This window comes from Condylura cristata, unplaced genomic scaffold (assembly GCF_000260355.1).
Source record: "Condylura cristata isolate star-nosed mole 26May11 unplaced genomic scaffold, ConCri1.0 scaffold00004, whole genome shotgun sequence".
Taxonomy (NCBI): Eukaryota; Metazoa; Chordata; class Mammalia; order Eulipotyphla; family Talpidae; genus Condylura; species Condylura cristata.
The window spans coordinates 33,447,264-33,465,991 of record NW_004567105.1 but is presented as its reverse complement, the minus strand read 5'-3'; the positions used below and the strand labels follow the sequence as shown (position 1 = coordinate 33,465,991).

Genomic DNA, 18,728 nt, shown 5'->3' with positions numbered 1-18,728 from the left:
GGGGATTACAATCGAGATGGAAAAAAAAATGCAAAATGATGTAAAAATAAACTTTGTAATAAAAAAAAAAAGGCCCATTGGCCTTTATATTTCTGAGTGGGAGTTAAAAAAAAAAACTTGATAAAAAGAATCACAGCACTTAGAGTAGAGTCATAGTTAATACAAATCAATACTGATGAAACAATAGTTATAAAAACTTTACTAAAGTTAATGAAATTCTAATTACTTTGTGTGCACAGTGTACTAGGAGATCTTATTAGGCATGATATTTGACTCAGTATTGGGGTATAGAATTCAAGCTCTTATAAACTCTCCAATAATACTGAATTTATGCATACCATATTTTCAAACCTTGGGAATTTACATAGTAAGTTATTAGCAGATATGGACTTTCATTTAATATAAAAACTATGGAATTATATATCATAATATTTAATATTAATTTAAGTAAAGCATTGTTTCACTATTTACCTCTTGTTGCATTTTCTTATAAAGGTTTTAACTTTGTTTTAGGCTAAGCTCTTACATTCCTGCTATAAGAGCAGGGAAAACATAAAAAACCATTGGTTAGCACAGAATTACTAAACAGGGAGTATAGTTTTCTTTAACTTGGAATATTTGCAAGTTTAAATAAAATGAGCCTTAAAAAATGATAAAATGTAAATAAGTCTATGATTTTACTTTAAACATACTTTTGTCTTTTAGATTGTTTTATATATGCACATTAAAGTTAGGTTTTTTGTCTTTTAGATTGTTTTATATATGCACATTAAAGTTAGGTTTTGTTCAAAATATTTGCTACTTACCAGTCATTAAAAATAAAGATAAAATACAGTCTTTTTCCCAGATGGAGAATTAAGAGGTATACAGGTCTTCACAAATGAATCTTTAGTGAGAAATAATGGTCTTTTATATTTAGAGTTAACAGTTTTAGAGACAAAATGGTATCTTTTCTAGAAAATTACAAAGGAATTAAGATATAAAAAACTAATATAGTAGGAGATGAAGACCAAGAGTTACTCTTAGAAGAAGGAAAATCCCAATAGTTAGATTAAAAAAAAAGCTAAGTACCTGGGGAAGTTGTCAAAGAAGTCATCATCAAAAAGAAGCTTAAGCCCCCAAATTTTCACAATTCTTTGAAACCTCAGAGAATAGATGATTTCAGTAAAGGTAGTTCTAGTATTCTTCCAGACTAACATGAAAACTTTCCAGTCTTCTATTTAAATCAAATACTAATACCAAATCTTAACTAAAGATAACACATACAAACACAAAACACCAAACCTACAGACCAGTTTTTTTTAAATATCCAAAATAAAATGCAGGACTGTGTTACATATCATAATTAAGTGGAATTCATTCCAACAGTGTAAGGGCAGTTTCATGTTATGTGCTTTATTAATATATTTCATTGTGTTAATACATCAGAAGACAAAAAAAAAAACTATCAGTGCTGATAAGATTTAACATTGATAAGATTCAACATTGAGTTCCAGAAAAATGCAGGCATATTACAAGTTTACCTGTTTTTCCTTTGAATAATACCAATTTTACTTCATTTATTTTTAAAGCTGTATAACTAGGTGCATACGTATTCACAGCTGTCTTCCTAATGTTGGCCCTTTTATATAAGTATAAAATGTTTCTTTAAATACATCCTGCCTTGAAATGTATTTTAACATAGCTACGCCAACATTTTTAGTGTTTAGTATATCTTCCATAATTTTCAATTTTATCTTTTTATTTTTACGTTTTTTCTGGTAAACAAGAGATAGATCTTGGTTTGTTCCCTTTTATAGATTCTGCCCTTCAATACTATTTAATTCATTGGTGCTTACTGTAACTATAAATATGGTTGCATTTAGATATGGCGTTTTGCTTTATTCTCTGTTTCTGTTGTCTGTATTTTGTTGAGTTTTTTCCTGACTTTTGGATTAATGTTTAACAGTAGCAATTCTCAAAGTTTAAGTCATGCCCTAGAGACATCTGTGACTCTCACAGTTTTGAAACTACTCTGAATAATACTGAAATGTTGCTTTTAACTTACCTTCTTGTAAATGCACAGTATAATTTCCCAGAGGCCACATTTCAGTGACATTACAACAGATTCAACACAGATTTAAGAGTCCAGTTATTTTAAGTCGAAGCATGAATTTGCAAAACCATAGAACATTGATATTTCACTTTCTTGGGAGGATACTATTGTTTTTTTTAATGTGTTTATGTTAACATGTAATAGGTTTATTGTTACCTTTAATTTTTAATAAGATAAAACTGACAGATAAAATTTACATAAAGAAAAGGTATGTTCATTGATTCTCTCCTCCCCCCACCTCCCTTTGTCAAGACAAACTATTCCTTAACTCAAACATTGATAATTTCTAGTTCGGTGTCAGATATCCTTTGTATTTCAAGATCACTTTGCATTTTGAAAGGTAACTTCTTCAACTCCTCAAAAATCTTTCATGGAATGATAGTTTCTGTAGAAATCTGTTTGCCTTCTTTCTTGATTCAGCCAAGGCAAACTTAATAGAAAGCTGCAACCCCCAGAAATACAGTGAATGTTCCCACAGTATGAAATTGCAGATGCTTAGCCAGAAGGCCTACCATCTGAGGTTTTCAGTAAGCATATTCCCCTCAACATGGACGTCTTTCCACACTGAAGGAGACATGGAGAGTGCTCAAGTTTCCTCTGTTGATTATTAAAGTGTTGAGAGGGTTCCATACGAAGTTGGGAATTGGGAATCATTTTCATAGTATTTCATTTTTATTTTCTTTGTTGTCTTTTTAGATATGTTTCTTTGTATTCTCTAAATTGTTTCTCTAGGGATTGTAAATTTATCACAGTCTGTGAAGAGTTAATATTGCACTATTTGATATAAATGATAAAAACCTTAGCAATAACATTTACCATCTTTCAGCCTTTTGTGCTTTTTTAAAACCGATTTTTGTGTATGTAATGCACTACTATAGCTTGAAGAAAAAAGTCAGGATCTTTTGTGTGTATGTGTGTCTATATACAATCTCTGGTTATCTTTACTCCTTTTGAGGAATTCAGGTTTAAACCATTTGTTTAATCATCCTTTAGCCTAGGTTTAGGCCTGATGATGATATATTCTCTCAGCATTTATCTGAATTTTCTCTTATCTTCATTTTTAAAGGGTTATTTCATTGGAAAGGGAATTCCTAGTTGAATTTTTTCTCCATCTATTTTAAGTTCGTTACCTGACATTCAGATTGCTATTTTCTAAAAGAGTTTTAGATATTTTATAATTGTAGGAGGCTTATTGCAACAAAACTATTTTGTCATTATTAGACAATAGAACTCTTAATTTTTGGAATCTCTCATTTTCACTCGCAACTTTTGTTATTTTGCATTATGTCTCACATGTATGTCATGCCTCTCCTTACTGATATTTTATATTAGACTGTTCCTGAATTTCTCCAACCTTTCTGTTTACTTTTCTTCCCTTTTTTCTCTAGAGTCCCCAAAATGCACTTGTTTTTCTAATTGGACAGTCAGCATTTATTGAACATTTCTATGTAAAACACTGATCTTAGCATTTACCAAATTATAATGTTTTCATGTCACTTACACTTGAAAAAGGTACATTGATTCTTCATTTTACCAAAGCACATTGGCTCACTCTGAAGGTTCTCAGTCTGTCTTTCTTGTTGTGGTTTTCATTTACTTTTTGTATCAAGTAATTCTTTTCACTTATTCTTTTCATTCATTCTAGCCTCTGATTTTTCTATTTGACATTCTCTTTTCTAACTATCCTGTCAAAACTCAGTACCTACCATATCTTAGGTGTTCTATAAATTCTAACGTTGAATTTAAAAGTTATCCAGAGTAATGAATGCCTTGAATTGATTTTTCAGGTTTTTAATGTGAGTTCTTTACCTCACCAACAAGATTGCAAAGTTTTGTAGCTAGGAACCATATTTTGTTACTCAGTACAGTCTTGACTACTGTGGCTTCTCAGTGACTACTCATGAATGAAGCACTACCTGTTGTGTGCTAAATTCTATGGGAAGGACTCATCTTTGACCATTGGATGTACATTCAAACCTATAATAGTATGAAATACTAATAAAAAATGTAGGTTACAAGGTGACTGGTGTCAAGATGTGTTTGCTTATTGCAAGCAGTTTTTGCTAAATAGTGTATTTATGTTGTATTGATTGTTGCTAGGCAGAAATGTGAATGTATTTTTCTGGTTTTGTGTGTGTATATGTGTATTAGAATTTTTTGTCTTTATATTACAGTCTTGGCCCTTTAGTAAGTAAAGTGAAAGAATACCAGGTGGAGACCATTGTAGATACCCTCTGTACTAACATGCTTTCTGACAAAGAACAACTTCGAGATATTTCAAGTATTGGCCTCAAGACAGTAATTGGAGAACTTCCTCCAGCTTCAAGTGGTAAGTGACAGTACTTTTTTATATGGAGTTATTTCTTCTGTTGTACTTTTATCCTCCTTGCCAGGGAAGAAAAGAGTTGTTTATAGTAAAGACCTTTTTTAATCATTTACCCCTTGTACAGTAAAGGGAAAAAAATTGTTTGGTGTCTTGCTTAAAAATGAATGTAATTTTTTACTTTAATATTATTTGATTAAATTTAAGTATCTTATTAAGATTACCAACCAGTTTTGAAGGATTTTTTAAGTTGGAGCAAGATTTTATGTAATATGGATCATGACTACAGAATATTTATGCCATCCTATACAATGAGGAAAAAGATAATTAAAATCATGAGTTATTTCAGATTAGCTTTTTTTTGTATTTCTGATGCTTCACATCAGTTTTTATGGTATCAAACAACATGTTTAAGACAGACTTGAAATATTTCACAGCTGAGCTTTTTACAACTACTTGGTAGTCAAGATATTTTTGAATTATTCATTTGGATATTAACTTTTGCTCTGTGATAAAAGTAATGTAATGTAAATGTTAGAATTGGTCTTGACTGCTAAGCTATTGGCTAGCATCAGCAGGCTTAAGTTACTGTCTTATCTGCAAAGGGGGCTAAATTTTTTTTTTTTTTTCATGAAAAAATGAAGCTTGGTAAAAGTGTAGGCTGGATAGATAATTTTCACTCATTAACAAATATTTATTAACCATTCACTGTACTATAAAGTTAGCTGGTGCACTTAGTCTAAATATCAGTCATATGGGAGTTTGTTGATGAGAGATTTTTGATTACCAGTTGGGGGGAAGATCCAAATCCATAATCATTTAACCCAAACTCATGCTTTTTCTCTTATGTGATACTTACACTAGTAATTTCAGTACATTATTAACTTGGAAGTGTTTTCCTTATAATTGTCCTTTTCTCCTTTCATTAAAACATGTTTGTGACTTATATTGGCTCTAAAAAGTATTCTAGTAACCACTTAAAATCTTCCTTTTAGTGTTTTGTTCTACTTTTCCTCACTTGTCAAGTAATAGCCTTCATTTATGAGTCTTCAGGAACACAGTCTATTTTAAAATGGAGTGATGGCGTTTTTAGATTGGAAAGGATATTATTGGAGTTTATAATTTTCTCAGAGATACTATATTAATAGTGCAGCAGACCTCTCTGTCTCACATGCTGGTCCCCTCAGCAGTGTGTTTCAGGAGATCTGCCTGTTTTGTTCCCCACTCTTTGGTGAATCCTCTTACCTTCTGCACCTTTGGCCAGTCCCCCAGTTCTTGTAAAAAAAATAAATAAATAAATCTTTTTTAAAAAATTAAGATACCATGTTGACTGTTGGAACTCAGAATATATATATATAGTTTTTTATTTGCTGAAGTTTAAAATAAAGGCTTTTTCTAGTAAAGAGAACTCCAAGTAGGGAAAATTATCATTGCTGGCTTTCCAGTGTACAAGTGCAAAAACTGTAGTTGTACTGTCTCCATAATTTGAATTCAATCAGGGAATAGAAATAGTTATGTAGCAGTCTGCTGAATTATTGTTTGCTATTATGTCATGTGCCTTCTGAGGTTACTGTGTCTAATACATCGTTGTATTAAAGAAAAAGCAAAACCTGTTAGGAAATAACCTGTTTTTCTGAGGTGGATCTCTAGAATCATTATTATAATCAAGTTTAGAATTGTTGAATATTTGGTAACTGCCATGAATAAAAAGTGGGATTTAATATCCTTGCTTTGAAATCATTATTGGTTTCTTATTTGTATTTGCAGGCTCTGCATTAGCTGCTAATGTATGTAAAAAGATTACTGGACGTCTTACCAGTGCAATAGCAAAGCAGGAAGATGTCTCTGTTCAGCTAGAAGCACTGGATATTATGGCTGACATGTTGAGCAGGTAAAAATACCTTCTACTTTCATTACTTTAGTGCAGATATTATATGCATTTACTGAAAACCCCTTCTGGTGAATATGATAAAATATGGTGCAAAATTATTCATATTTAAATTGTGGCTGCTTTATAAATAGGGATAGTTAAGGACAAGGGTAGAAGTGAGTTAATTATACTTACTATGAAATGTTGCATAGCAAGCATTTTTTTTTGTGGTTTTGAAAAGTTATTAATAAAATTTGTGAGATAAGTAATGTTAGCACAGTTTATGTTTTATATTACTCCTTTCTATTCTTGAGTAAAATCATCTACTTGGAAAAGATGTGCTGCTGTCAGCTTCAGATTTTCCAGTTAAAATAATAATGGTAATCTTCAGCTACCATCTGTATGGTACACACACACACACACACACACACACACACGTTTTGGGGGAACAAGAAGCTTGACTTTATATATAATTTATTGCTTTTCTCCTTTCCTCTGGAAGTCAGGCTTAGGAGCTACCACTATAAAACTGCCAATTTCAATTTATATCTTAGTCTCATTATTAGAAGTTGTCATTATTTGTATGTTTGTAGTAATTCACTTTAATTTGAAAATAAGGTACCTTTTTGTGGTACATATTAAAGGTAAGATTGAAGCAAAAACATCCTAGCACATAAATAAGTTATATTTTAGAAGATAAAAACACAAATTACTGCAACCTACGATATAGTATGACTCAGTAATAATTGGGAATATAGTGTCACTGGGGCTTTTAAGGATAAAGAAAGTTTGTTAGGGAAAAACATGATGTTTGAATTTAGTTTAAAAAATGGGTAAGACACAAGTGTATGTACCCAGGCTTAATATCTGTCAGCATAAGTTGTCTTGGAGTTGGAAAGTATGGTATTATAGTTTTCCAGAATATAGGATGAATAGGGAAGTATGGAAATCATTCTGATAGGTTGGGGTCACATTACAGAGAGTAATTTGGTAAAGTAGTGACACTTCAGGTTTATTTATTTATTTATTTGTTTGTTTGTTTGTTTGCTTTGTTTTCAATCCTGCATGACTTGATCTCTAGCTCTGTGTAGATGCTTGGCTTCTGGTGAGTTACTGAATGCATATATGAAATGGTGTGTAAGATAGGGGTTCTAGCGTGTAGGGGAAACTCTCGATTGAGAGTTGAAATTTTGAGTGTTGCAAAAAGGAATATTAGAGGAAAAGCTATTAATAAAGTAAGTTTAGAGATCTGGGAAAGGGAATGTTACAAGAATGGTATTTTTTGTTACTTCCAAGAATATGATTCCTTATAAGGATAATTGACTTTCAGGAATACAAATTTCAAAATTGCATTCACTTTTCAAAATACACAATGTTCTCGTTTGCATTGGTAGATACCGAATTTAGTTTCTTAGTTTGGATTAGTGTTGGCTAAGTTTTTCCTCTTTGAATACATTGTAATCAAAGGCCAAACATTTCAGTAGTGCTCAGACATCTTGTATTAATTTCTTTTTTCTTTTTTTAAGGCAAGGAGGACTGCTTGTTAATTTTCATCCTTCAATTCTGACCTGTCTGCTTCCCCAGTTGACCAGCCCTAGATTGGCAGTAAGAAAAAGGACCATTATTGCTCTTGGCCATCTGGTTATGAGCTGTGGAAACATAGTCTTTGTAGATCTTATTGAACATCTATTGTCAGAGTTGTCCAAAAATGATTCCATGTCAACAACAAGAACCTACATACAATGTATTGCTGCTATTAGTAGGCAGGCTGGTCACAGAATAGGTAAGAAGGCTTAAGTCTTTTAAAGTTTTTTTTTTTTTTTTTTTAATTAAAATAATGAGTATGTGTAAGAGCCAGTATACTTTTCTTAGGTGAATACCTTGAGAAGATAATTCCTTTGGTGGTAAAATTTTGTAATGTAGATGATGACGAATTAAGAGAATACTGCATTCAAGCCTTTGAATCATTTGTGAGAAGGTAAGTTTTCAAGATTTCTAGTTTTTAAACAAAAAACACTTTCCTTGAGAGTAGAATAATTAAGATCTGGATTTAGATGTGGAGACATGGTTTATTTTATTGAATGAAGTTTAGAGTTCAGATGTGTTTTAATTAAATTATTTTAAACAGACTGGTATTTGAAGTGAATATCCAGTCACACTATTTTAAACAGCATTTTTGAAATATTTTTTACTGTTATTTAAAGAACTCGGGGAAGATATTTATAATTATATTTTGGGTTAATTTAATATTATCTATTTTAAGAGCACCAGGGTAAATTAATTACCTGGTTTGAACTTATATAGTGCATTTCATGTTTTGGATGGTTTTGTGGTCTTAACCTGTTTGCTAATGCAGTGATTCTCAATTTGGATAGCTTCACATTCTAATAATGAAAACTACATATGTGTACTTACATACTGGAAGACTGTTCTACCTGAGTAGCAAGTTCGCCCCTCTTCCTTCCCCTCCCCTTTTTCTGGTTCACTCTGACAGTGTAATAACAGTGTCTTGAGATGTCACTGGCTACCTACCATAATACCTTGACATGTAGGTTTTGAAAAATAATTTATAGTCATATCAAATTGTTAAAAATCAAAGATTGTGATGTTCAATTTTGTCCTTTTAATTGAGAACCAAATTACTCCTTTGTTGGTCATGCTCCATCTTCTTAATACATGACTAGAAGGCCAAAATTGAATTGAACATACAGTGGCATTTTCACAAATAATTCTAGTTGTTAAAAAACACTCACTTGGATGGCTCTCCCTGGTGGCGCAGCGGGTTAAAGCACAGCACTAAGAAACTTAAGCCACTTCCTCATGAGTTCGATTCCCGTCTGCCCCGGAGGAGATCCATATGGCGCGGCAGACCTCTCCTCACCTGCCCGCTGTTCCCCTCAGCAGTGTACTTCGTCCATCTGCCTGTTCTGCTCCCTGCTTTGTCTCTGGTGAATCCTCTCACCCTCCACATCTCTGGGCTGTACCCCAGTTCTATATGAATAAATAAATAAATCTTTTAAAAAAAAATTCACCTGGACTTGGTCTTTTGTCATATGTTGAGATCAGAAATATGCCTGTTTCTCTCGATAATGGCCATACATTAAGTATGACATTGCATTTGTTATAAGAATTGTCCTAACTCCAGAGAAGTTAAAAATATGGGGACAGAAAGAAATTTTTCTTAAAATTGATTAAGTGTAATTTGAACTGAATCGTTTAAAATGTAGTCATTGAGAAAAATCAAGTCATTGATGTCAAAAAAGGTGGGAACCATGTTGCTGTGTAAGGGGAAGAAAAAAATATGGTAAAAAAAAAAGGTGGCAAATAAGCAGAAAAGTGCAGTTACCCAAGGCAACTTTTGTTCTTTTTTTCCTTCAGATGTCCAAAGGAAGTATATCCTCATGTTTCCACCATTATAAATATTTGTCTTAAATATCTTACCTATGATCCAAATTATAATTACGATGATGAAGATGAAGATGAGAATGCTATGGATGCAGATGGTGGTGATGATGATGACCAAGGTATTTCAAATTAAAAAGAAGGAATTTATTAAATTTTCATGAAAAGCCCAGAAAAGCCCAGTATTGTAGATGGAGGTATTCTGCCCCCAACTGTACTGTTTGTGGCCATGAAAAATGGAAATGACCTCATTGTTCAGCAATAGTAAATTGATTAAATATGGGCATTTATGTATTGAACCATTCTGCAGCATTTTCAGAAAGCCTGCACGTTCTAGAAAAGATACAAAAGTAGTAAATAGGGTGAATGAAAAAGTAGGTGACAATTTTCTGTGGCCTTGTTTTTTTTTTTTAATATGAAGAAAAAAATGTTGCTAGTATTTTTCTCTTGGCTAGCTATTAGAAATGATTTTTGTTTCTTCAAATATTTTATAAAACATAAGTTGGAAAATGAATGTTAAAAATTGTCCTTGTCTATGGGCGTATTAGAAATAATTGGGTTAGAGTAGTTTATACATTGTTACTTTAATGAAAAAAATAGATTCCATTTAAACATTCTGAATAACCTAAACATTTCTGAGGCTGCCAAGATATCTTTTTTGCCATCAGTCAGGGCAAAAAAAAAAAAATCACTCTACAAATCAAGGATTAAGGCTAAACCCTAAAAGAAACCCAATAGATACTGAAATGGTTAAGTTAGGTATGTAGGTGGATTTCCTCTTTTTTGTAATTTTTAATTTGATTTTTGAATGAATTTATGTAATGACTTTCTGAAGTTGTGCATTTAATCCCATCTCTAAAAACAAAACAGGCACACTATAGAAGAAATTTCTCTTAACCCCATATATTTCTCTGGCAAGTACTGTCCAGTTTCTCTCCTCTATAGCAGAACTCCTCAAAAGAATGTTTTCCAGTTCCTTTCTTCACCTTCTATCTGGTGGCCAGTCTTCAGTAATAGGGCCAGATGACCAGTGACTTCAGGTGTTTGACTTTGCCTGTTACTCAGTCTCAGCAGCATTTCTTTATTTAACTTTGAAGAATACCATCCTCTCCTGGTTTTAGTACTCTTTGTGATTCCGCTTTCTCAGTTTTTATGCTGATTTTTATCACACAGTTTTGGAGTACTCCATGAATTCAGTTCTTGTACTTCTCTGTTATATTCTTACATTCTTCTTGATCTCATCTAAGTCTTTTAGCTTTAGTAGCAGTGCACTAAAGACAAATTTTATCTTTATCTTAGACCTTTCCAATGAATTCCAAGTTCATATATGCAGCTACTTAATTGAATTACTGTTTTTATGTCTAAACTGCCTTCTCTGTGACCATTCTTCACCCCCTGCTTGACCTGTTTCTATCTCAGAAAGGCATCTCCATTTTTCTTAGGCCAAAAACTTTGGGATTATACCTGAGTATTTTCCATATTACATCTCCCTCATCTAGGCTCCCATGTCAGGGCTTCTCCTTACTTTATAGTCTTATTTCCTTCCTTTTCAGTACATTTTGTCTTCATTATACTGTGTCATCTTCTGGCATGCTGTAATTATTTTCTTCCTATTAGAATGTAAACTTGATGAAGACTTTTTTAAAATTTTACTTATTTATGCATACAGAAATGGGGTACCAGCCAAGGGTGCAAGGGCAGCAAGAAGATTCACCAGAAACAAGAGTGGGGAGTAGAATAGGCAGCTCAGCAAAGAACACTTATGAGTGGAGCACAGGTTGAGACAGGAGAAGTCTGCTACGCCATGTGGATCACCTTTGGGGTGGGGGTCAAACTCACATTGAAGCAGCTACCACTTGGCTTAACTTCACAGTGCAGTGCTCCAACCTGCTGTGCCACCCAGAAGAGCCCAGTGGAAACAGATTTTAATTTTAATCTTTTGACCACTTGATCATTGTGCTTTAGGACAGTGTTTGGCATGTGGTATGCACTCAATGTGTTGTATGAATCGCAGAAAATTCTAGCTTCTAATAGGAATATCCTTTGAAAAAATCAGCAACAGTGTGATGTGCCAGATTTTGATCATTGTTTTTTAATGTGCTAAATTCTTAGGTTGGATGTCAAACCAAGTTCATCTGCTTGGTTACTTGTTTGTAGATTATGTGTGATAAATATCTATCATAGTTATTATAACTTAAGATCAGTATAGTTTTGGTGACTAGGACACTTGTTAATTTTTCATAACCTTTTTGTACTAAAATTAATTCTTCTGGAGGGAAATCCCATAGTTGGAGTACTATGGTAAAAATCATTTACCTGATACTGCGTTCTAATTTTTATTTAAATAGGTACTGGTAAATTACAAGTCAAATGCCTAAAATTAATAGTATTTCATTGGATTTTCCTCTAATATGCTTAGGTGAGATTAAGTAAGCCTTAGTTTCTAAGCCATGATTGGGTACATTCAGTACTACCTAGCTGACTGGAAGATAAGCCAGTTAATTGATGGAATCTTTTTTTCTCTCACTCAAGAATCGTATCAGGGCCTAATTTTGTTATCTAAGAATAACTTAAGTTATTTGCAGGTAGTTTTAGACTGTTCTGAGAGCTGTTATATTTGCCAGCCCTTCCCCTAACTTCTTATTACCCAGTTGGTTCAGTTTTATGGTGTTAGAAAGACATACAGGAGTGTGGAGATCATGTTACATGAATGGATGTAAACCTTGCAGCTGTGTTCGTTTCTAGATTTCTCTGTTGCTGTGTTGTGTATGTTAGTGAAAAGTTAGAAAACTGTCTTAGGAAAATCAGTTCATATTCTATAAATAAAAATAATAAGTTTTTGATTAATAACCTAGTAACATTAAAACTTTTTTTTAGGGAGTGATGATGAATACAGTGATGATGATGACATGAGTTGGAAAGTGAGACGTGCAGCTGCTAAGTGCTTGGACGCTGTAGTTAGCACAAGGCATGAAATGCTTCCAGAATTCTACAAGACTGTCTCTCCTGCACTTATATCCAGATTTAAAGAACGTGAAGAGAATGTAAAGGCAGATGTTTTTCATGCATACCTTTCCCTTTTGAAGCAAACTCGTCCTGTGCAAAGTTGGCTATGTGACCCTGATGCAATGGAACAGGGTGAAACACCTTTAACAATGCTTCAGAGTCAGGTTAGTTTGAAAGGATGACTTTGAAAGTTAGGGTGGTAAAGGTGATGTGATGTTGTTTTGTTTTGTTTTAAAGATTTATTTGCATACAGAGCTGGGGTGCAGGCCGTGCAGGCCAGGGGTGCAGGGGCGGTGAGAGGCTTCACCAGAGACAGAGTGCGGAGCAGAACAGGCAGATCGACAAAGTACACTGCTGAGGGGAGCAGCGGGCTGGTCAGGAGAGGTCTGCGCGCCATATGGTCACCCCCAGGGCAGGCAGGGATCGAACTCATGCGGAAGTGACTCCAGCTTCTCAGTGCTGTGCTTCGACCCGCTGCCCCCCCAGGGAGGGCCAGTGTGATGTTTTTTAAGTTGTTTTTATATGGAAATAATGAGTTTAAGAATATCTTCAAAGAAACACAGTTCTGGGATATGTTTCTGTAGTAATTAATGTAAATTTTTTATTTTATTTGATATTCTTGATTTAATAGATATAACATGAAAATAATTTTAATATTCAGTAATTTTATTTTTTTATATTAATGGAGAAGTCTGAACTGTGGAGTCAGATTACTTGTTTTCATAGCTGGCTTCACTCCTAATTTAGCTGTGTGATTTTAGACAAGTTATTTAGGCACTTTTTAAAAAATTTTCCCTGTATAGAATAAGGGTTTATTTAGACCTGTCTACTCAAGATATTGATGGATGAGAAGATGTAAGCATTTAATGTAGTGCCCATCTCATGGTAAGTACTTAAAAATGCCAACTCTTAAAAATAAGTATTTTTGACCTTAGGGTATATTTTCTAGTATTTTAAACTTTAGATCTACCTGTGTTTATTGAATGCTTAGTATTGTGGTAAGCTTTTTCCTGTCTTACATGTAAACCATAAGGCATTTCTATGGTGTACATATTTTTATGGATTATAAGATAGATATTTGAAAGGGACTAAACCAAGGGAGAGGGATGTATATACCCACATGTATATTGTTTTAAATAGATTTTAAAACTTAGGGGTGAATTTATTCGTAAAGGTGAACTTTGAAGAGTAATTATAGAATGAAATGAGATCAAGTATGTGGTAGACATAAGCAAGTATAGAGAGGTCAGGTAAAATCAAAGGAAATTCTGATGATGCTGTGGAGATTAGTTGTCAGAAGATTTCTATGACTAGTTTTTAAAATTACTAAATTTTGGTACTTACTATTAGTAAGTAATAATAATTTATTAGTAATCGCTTTTTTTTAATTAGTAGGTTTTTACCAATTAATAATACATTGGAAAGATTGGGACAAATGTCTTTGATCAGTATCCTGCTGCTGGTAGCTTCAGTTGAAGTGAGGTTTACTTCATTGTAATAATGAATTAATAAAGATTTACTAAATAGTTTTTTATAGTTTTCTTTTATTCTTATTTGTGCTTTTCAAAATACTATTTATAATTCATGTTCTTAAATTTTTATTTAATAATTATTTTATTTGGCTAGATTTCTATTTAGCCTTGTACATTTCACAATTTTAAAGGAAGGGGACCTTTGCTGTGCTGTGCTCGTAAAAAGGTGACTTTTCTGTTATAAGAGAACATATATAATAGATGCAGCGAGGTTTATATCTCACAATCTTATTTAATAGCAGAACTAAGAATTTAATAAGAAAAAGAGAAGTTCCTCCATTTTCCTTATAACTTGTGTTAGAGATACCAGTAGCTGAATCTGCTAATGCGTTTGTGATAATTACAGGTTCCCAACATTGTGAAAGCTCTGCACAAACAGATGAAAGAAAAAAGTGTGAAGACCCGGCAGTGCTGTTTTAACATGTTAACTGAACTGGTAAATGTGTTACCTGGGGCCCTAACGCAACACATTCCTGTACTTGTACCAGGTATGGAAAAAAAGAGTTAATCCTTTTTTTTTTTTTAAAGATTTACTTATTTATGCATATAGAACTGGGGTACAGGCAGAGGTGCAGGGGCGGTGAGAGGATTCACCAGAGACAGAGTGAGGAGCAGAACAGCCAACTGACGAAGTACACTGCTAAGGGGAGTAGCGGGTGGGTCAGGAGAGGTCTGCCGCACCGTGTGGATCACCTCCAGGCCCGGAGATCGAACTCATGCTGAAGTGGCTTTAGCTTCTTAGTGCTGTGCTTTAACTCACTGTACCACCAGGGAGTGCCCAAGAGTTAATCATTTTAAAGTCTCACTCTAAATTTTATTAAGATTTAGATAAGTTCAGACAGTCATTTCCTTCAAAAGGAAAATTTCTTGACAATTTAATTTGCACACAGAAATAACTTTTTATAGAAATAAACTTGAAAACCTAAAGTTAGAGGTTTGTAGAATCTTCAGAACTGTTTACTAAAATTTTTAGCTCTGATACTATAGCTTGTACAATTTCTGTTTGTTTAGAGATAATGTGATAAAAATGGAAACTGATAATATTTTAGGAGGCTAGCTTTTAATTATTTTGTAAAAGTGTTACATAAATTAATGAATTTTTTTTTGGTTGGCTTTTTAGGAATCATTTTCTCACTGAATGATAAGTCAAGCTCTTCGAATTTGAAGATTGATGCATTGTCATGTCTCTATGTAATCCTCTGTAACCACTCTCCTCAAGTCTTCCATCCTCACGTGCAGGCTTTGGTCCCTCCTGTAGTGGCTTGTGTTGGAGACCCTTTTTACAAGATTACATCTGAAGCACTTCTTGTTACTCAACAGCTTGTCAAAGTAATTCGTCCTTTAGATCAGCCTTCCTCGTTTGATGCAACTCCTTACATCAAAGATTTATTTACCTGTACAATTAAGAGGTTGAAAGCAGCTGACATTGATCAGGAAGTCAAGGAAAGGGCTATTTCTTGTATGGGACAGATAATTTGCAACCTTGGAGACAATTTGGGTTCAGACTTGCCTAATACACTTCAGATTTTCTTGGAGAGACTAAAGAATGAAATTACCCGGTTAACTACAGTGAAGGCATTGACATTGATTGCTGGGTCGCCTTTGAAGATAGATTTAAGGCCTGTCCTGGGAGAAGGGGTTCCTATCCTTGCTTCATTTCTCAGGAAAAACCAGAGAGCTTTGAAACTGGGCACACTTTCTGCCCTAGATATTCTAATTAAAAACTACAGTGACAGCTTGACAGCTGCCATGATTGATGCAGTTCTCGATGAGCTCCCACCCCTTATCAGCGAAAGTGATATGCATGTTTCTCAGATGGCTATCAGTTTTCTCACCACACTGGCAAAAGTTTATCCCTCATCCCTTTCAAAGATAAGTGGATCCATTCTCAATGAACTTATTGGACTTGTGAGATCACCCTTATTACAAGGGGGTGCTCTTAGCGCCATGCTAGACTTTTTTCAAGCTCTGGTTGTCACTGGAACAAACAATCTAGGATACATGGATTTGTTGCGCATGCTAACTGGTCCAGTTTATTCTCAGAGCACAGCTCTTACTCACAAGCAGTCTTATTATTCCATTGCCAAATGTGTAGCTGCCCTTACTCGAGCATGCCCTAAAGAAGGCCCAGCTGTAGTAGGTCAGTTTATTCAAGATGTCAAGAACTCACGGTCTACAGATTCCATTCGTCTCTTAGCCTTACTCTCTCTTGGAGAAGTTGGGCATCATATTGACTTGAGTGGGCAGCTGGAACTAAAATCTGTGATACTAGAAGCTTTCTCATCTCCTAGTGAAGAAGTCAAATCAGCTGCCTCCTATGCATTAGGCAGCATTAGTGTGGGCAACCTTCCTGAATATCTGCCATTTGTCTTACAAGAAATAACCAGTCAACCCAAAAGGCAGTACCTTCTGCTTCATTCCTTGAAGGAAATTATTAGCTCTGCATCAGTGGTGGGCCTTAAACCATATGTTGAAAATATTTGGGCCTTATTGCTAAAGCACTGTGAATGTGCAGAAGAAGGAACAAGAAACGTTGTTGCTGAATGTCTAGGTAAACTCACCCTAATTGATCCAGAAACTCTACTTCCTCGTCTTAAGGGGTACTTGATATCAGGTGAGTGAATACCTTGATTTTACTTAAGCAGATGTTTCCCTTGAAAGATGCCTAATGAAGAACTTAAAATACTTCTGTACCTTGTTACTTATAGAAGCCATTGCCTTAGGTTATAATAGGGAATTATGTCAGATGACATATTTAAAAGTATAAGGAGATGACATTTAAAAGTGTAAGTTAATATTGTAGTTACTAGTGTTATTTTAATATTAACTCTTGATCTTAAAATGTGGAAAACACGAATGTCTCAAAATTAATACTAAGCCTGCTTGTACTAATTGAAATACTAAAGTTGTCAAACCTAAAGTTCAAGTGAAAGATCCTGGAGTTTTAGATTTTCCAGTGTCATCTTTTAGACTAAGTAGAAGGTAATCATAGCTATTCTTTTTTAATAAGCAGTTTATTGGTTATTAACATTTTTATGGATTTAACCAGTACCTTTTTGTGAAGACTACCTGTTCTACTACTGCTTTTGCAGACTTTCTTCTTCCCATAAGAAATTGTTTCTTCTGAAATTTAATGGATTATGTTTCATGAGGTCAGTAAACTTTGCTCCATTAGTAACCTGAGTAATAAATACTCCGTTTGATCAAAGAGAATTTTAAGGAATTGAGGACATTGGTATTATATAAACAGTTTGAAAAGCTAAAAGTGTTGGATTTTAATGATCTTATGTACCCAGTAAACTTAGTTTATTTTTAATTAGGCTCATCATATGCCCGAAGCTCAGTGGTTACTGCTGTGAAGTTTACTATTTCTGATCATCCACAACCTATTGATCCATTATTAAAGAACTGCATAGGTAAGTAAACAAAAGATTAAACACACTAATTAACTACTTCATAATTAATCATTTAAAAAAGCTAATTTCAGTAACTATCAACAGGGAATTGAAATGGTCTTAAGGGTCTGGTCATTATTAGTATGATAGTGAAGTTCTTTATCTTTTAATCATCAGTTAGATTGAAACTGTTAACCAGATAATTTTGCAATTAAATGAATACACTAAGATATCTTAATCAACTGACTATTTCTTAATCTTACCTTAGAGATGACCTAAAATAACTAGTAGGTAAAGAAGTATTTGATTTATTTGACCTGCTTGAAGTTTCCTCCCAGTTGTAAATGAACCTTAAGGCCCCGATTTCTATTACTACTTGTGGACTTCCATGTGTAAGGTGGAAACAGAATCAAAAAAATTGGTTAGAACTAATTTTCAGAAGAACTAGGAAGAAATGACCCAGTTTTTAGGATTAACTTGTAATTTTATTACTTTACTCTGTTTTCATGATTAGTTTTTCCTAGCGTTATAGTAACTAAAAGCCCACAGAACTCAGTTTGGTTCATTCTTCACAACAGAAGAATGGAGATGCCAGCAGAGAAGATAGAGGGATATGGCAAAGGAGCTTTGCAGTTTCATGCCATTCTGCGGTGGGCCAGAAAGGCAAAATACACAATTTAAAGGAACTGGAATTACCGGAAGACACTGGCATTGATAGATACTATTGTTCGGAACTAGAAATAGTTAAAAAAAAAAAAAAGTCTTCATTGGGAAATTCTTGTCTTTGTTTTCCACACTATTTCTTTGTTTTGGTGTTTATCCATGTTTCTGGTATGTAAGATAGAACAAAAGAAGAGACTTACATTCTGACAAACTGTCCAGGTTGGTTGCAGTCTACCAGTTTGTATCATTGGTATAGTTAAATCAATCAGATTATTCTGTTCTTACTGAATGGTGACACAGTTCATTATTTTTTTTTTTTATTAAAAAGTTTATTTTTACATCATTTTTCACATTTTTTTTTTCATCTCAGTTATAATCCCCACGGGCTTCCCATCACCAAATCACCCCTGTGCCACCACCATAGTCCTGTGCATTTCCCTCC

At 33.8% G+C, this 18,728-nt stretch overlaps 1 protein-coding gene across 1 annotated transcript in view; it reads left to right on the top strand.

Moving 5' to 3' along the window:
- The window catches only part of CAND1 (cullin-associated and neddylation-dissociated 1), a 36,984-nt gene that overhangs the window by 9,920 nt on the left and 8,336 nt on the right, over positions 1 to 18,728 (top strand). Inside the window, exons 3-11 of the mRNA XM_004675918.2 lie at positions 4,270 to 4,424; positions 6,186 to 6,309; positions 7,815 to 8,071; positions 8,161 to 8,266; positions 9,667 to 9,812; positions 12,568 to 12,860; positions 14,575 to 14,716; positions 15,349 to 16,842; positions 17,549 to 17,644. Of these exons, the coding sequence (XP_004675975.1) occupies positions 4,270 to 4,424; positions 6,186 to 6,309; positions 7,815 to 8,071; positions 8,161 to 8,266; positions 9,667 to 9,812; positions 12,568 to 12,860; positions 14,575 to 14,716; positions 15,349 to 16,842; positions 17,549 to 17,644 (2,813 nt within the window). The remainder of the gene's footprint in view (positions 1 to 4,269; positions 4,425 to 6,185; positions 6,310 to 7,814; positions 8,072 to 8,160; positions 8,267 to 9,666; positions 9,813 to 12,567; positions 12,861 to 14,574; positions 14,717 to 15,348; positions 16,843 to 17,548; positions 17,645 to 18,728) is intronic.